Source organism: Fukomys damarensis, unplaced genomic scaffold (assembly GCF_012274545.1).
Source record: "Fukomys damarensis isolate Sample0158 unplaced genomic scaffold, DMR_v1.0_HiC HiC_scaffold_32, whole genome shotgun sequence".
In the NCBI taxonomy this organism is placed as follows: Eukaryota; Metazoa; Chordata; class Mammalia; order Rodentia; family Bathyergidae; genus Fukomys; species Fukomys damarensis.
In genome coordinates this window covers 43276144-43279313 of record NW_022900944.1, presented here as the reverse complement: position 1 = coordinate 43279313, position 3170 = coordinate 43276144, and the positions used below count along the sequence as shown (strand labels likewise).

Below are 3170 nucleotides of genomic sequence, written 5' to 3'. Positions count from 1 at the left end.
TTTTTTTTTTTTTTTTTTGAGACAGGGTCTTGCTATGTAGTTCAGGCTGGCTTTTCACCATGGACCCCAGGCTGGCCTCGAACTTGTGGCGATCCTCCAGCCTCTCAAATGCTGGGATAACAGGCGTGTACCACCATGCCTGGCCTGAACCCAGTGTTTTATAATTGTCTGAATGTGAATTTTCCAAAAAACCCAACTGTCATATTATAGTAGAACAGCTGATACCAAGTTAAGGGAAGGGTGGGTGATAAAAGGTGAAGGGGTGGCTAGGGGAGAAAATCATTATCTAACTTCTTAATGTTATGAACTTTTCCTTAAAGAGCAACATGCAAGCTGGGGATGGTGGTGAACACCTATGATCCCAGCACTCAGGAGGCTCAGAAAGGAGGATCCCTGTGAACTGGAAGCCAGCCTGGGCTACATAGTGAGACTCTGTCTCAAACCAACCAACCAACCAACCAACCAGTCAACTAACCTAAACCAAAAAAAAAGAGCAACTGGCAGAGAGCCATCACGTCTTTCTACTCAGGGTACACACAGAGCAGTAAGTGTCCACCTACAGATTCTGAATGCATGAGCAGACATTTGCCAAACACAGGAAAAGACCTGAGCCTGTAAGGACAGAGCTGTTCTTGTAATTAAAGGGAACAAGACATTCAAATCGTTTTAGAAAATCAGTTGTAAGGGGCTCAATAAACCCATGTTTTCTCCTCTTTAATTTCAATACTATGTCCCTGGCTTGGGACAAAAATAATGTTTCTCCCTTGCATGACATAATAGTAATATAATAACAAAGACAGTGTGAGGTTACTATACAGAGGAAATAAATTCTCCTTGGAATAAGTGATCTGGAAAGTGGGATCTATAACATAGACTCCACTGACCGGAGGGTGGTGCAAATGCAATTATAGAGTGACGGCAGGGAGAGTTATTTGTTTCATGTTTGAAGTGGACTTTCCGCCTGCTCAGGGGCTCCAACTCCTGTTTCCAACGGGCTTCAATCTGAGAGGTGGTCGCTGACTGGCTCACCTGGTTGAACTGTTTAAAAACGATTGCCTTCAGAGAGTCCAGGTGCCGGCTTCTCAGGTCCATCTGCACGATCTGATGGTATTTGCTGGCGATTGTCAGTGCCTTGGACATGAAAATGAGCACAGCTGTTAGGGCTGCTGCTGGTTTGATTCTCATCACGTTTGTCAAAGCAAAATATAGGAGCTGTTTTCAGTGAAGAGTTGTCATTTAAGAGTGAAAAGAAACCCCAAAACATTTAATTTTGTGTTTGTTATTTATTTATTTAAAGTCCTGCTATGTAGTCCTGGCTGGCCTCGAACTTGCAATGATCCTCCTGCCTCAGCCTCCCAAGTGCTGGGATTAGAGTCATATACCACCATGTGTGGCTTCAGAATAAATTAATCTTTTTTTTATTTTTGGTACTGGGGATTGAATTCGGGCTCTTACGCTTGTGTGGCAGGTGGTGGAACCACTGAGTCAAATCCCCCGCCCTAGAAAAAGTAATCTTATGTCCTGCTCCTCAATTTAAAAAGCAACAAAGTGGTCAATGGCAGATTCTCATGAAAGCAGTCATTTTTAGAAAAGTGACCCAGCTTAAGGTAAGGAATTATAATGAATTCATACTTGGGAATGAACAGTGAATACTGTAGAACAGTGGTGGCGAACCTATGGCACTTATGCCACAGCCAGCTCTAAAAGGTTTGCCACCACTGCTCTGGAGTTGCCATTTAAGAATACCAGTCATCTGATACTACAATATACCACCACGCTGAAATGCAAACACGTGTGTGTTAGGCAAACACTGAAGACGAAAGTGTTTGTTAAACGCAATTTATAGAAGCTTCTTGGCTTTGGAGAAACAATCAGAAGACTGAAACAAACTTATTTGAATAAGTTCTTACCTGGAGCCCAGAGGGTAGAAGTAAGTTTGGCTTCAGACATGTGAGAGAAGTGAATGTTATTAGCCTTTGGTTCACTCACCCAGCTGTAAGGGGATGAATGAACCCTGCATCACAGAGGAAGGGACCCCACTTGTAAAGAAGTGTTAGTGAAAATAAAAGTGAGCAGCAGCCCTCTCCATGTGATGAAACGACTAAGGAACTTTAGTGACAGCAACACACCCCAGGGTCCTCCAGCCTGCCTGGTCTGTGACAGTGGACACGGCTCTGGCAGACACAGGTGTGCAAGATGCTGATGCAGCCATGACGGCGAGCTGCGCACCTTCAGGCAGGTAAAGCAGAGCTCCGGAGCAGGGCGAGGCGCCGCTGTCATGGCAGCAGCAGTCACCTGGCCCATTCGGGGTGGCTCCCTGTGAGGAAGGATGCTGGAGCCTGTAACGCTGAGTCAGAACCAGAGAGAGGCAGGTCCTGGACAAAGGCTACATTGTGCTAGAGATGCTAATGCAGGCTTCTTGTGTATAGAACTTGGGGACAGTGGTTACAAATGACAATCAAGGTCATAAGAGGCAGATTATAGTCACAGAAAAGCACCGTATGTAACCATATGAAGACATTCTGTTCAGTGAAAACAAGCAAATCACCAACCATGTATACATACTGTGTATATATGTTTTGAAAAGAAATATCAAACAAATAGGAGCTGAATGAAAAGAGAAAAGGGGTGGGAAGTTTTTACAGACTTTTGCAAGACTTATGTGTTGGCTGCATTTTTTTTTTACATTAAGCATGTACTACTGTAGATGAAAAGACAATTAAGAATAGTGCCAAATTAACACCACTTGTAGATAAGCATGATGTTTTAGGAGAAGAAAAATGGTGTGTGGTATTCTGTACCAAGTGCTTATGCAGCATTTTAACTGTGCAGGCCTAGTGAGGGGAGGAGGACGCCGTGCGTGAGCCGAGCGTGACTTCTTGCCTACCTGACCCAGAAGGGGTTTAGCGCTCTTCAGCCTGGAGGAAGAAGCGAAGGCGAACGGAGTCTGGGAATGATACACTACGTAAGTAGGCTGGTACTGGTTGGGCTTTTTGTGCTGAGTTCCCCAGGCGATTCGAATCCAGACTGCATTCTCCTTGGCGTCCCTGAAGCTCACTGTCACCTAAGAGAAGATTTTGGGGGCCAGGGATTTAGCTCAGTGGTGCCACTGCCTGCCTTGTAAGAGCAAGGACCTGAGTTTGATCCCCAGTACAAAAAAAAAAAAAAAG

At 44.7% G+C, this 3170-nt stretch overlaps 1 protein-coding gene across 2 annotated transcripts in view; it reads right to left on the bottom strand.

The window, feature by feature from the left end:
- Cenpn (centromere protein N) overlaps nucleotides 1–3170 on the bottom strand; it is a 17955-nt gene that overhangs the window by 5487 nt on the left and 9298 nt on the right. For both annotated transcript variants that reach the window (XM_010609417.2, XM_010609418.3), the window contains exons 6-7: nucleotides 2888–3064; nucleotides 1030–1131 (exon numbers count right to left, since the gene is read on the bottom strand). In XM_010609417.2, coding sequence (XP_010607719.1) covers nucleotides 1030–1131; nucleotides 2888–3064 — 279 coding nt within the window. The remainder of the gene's footprint in view (nucleotides 1–1029; nucleotides 1132–2887; nucleotides 3065–3170) is intronic.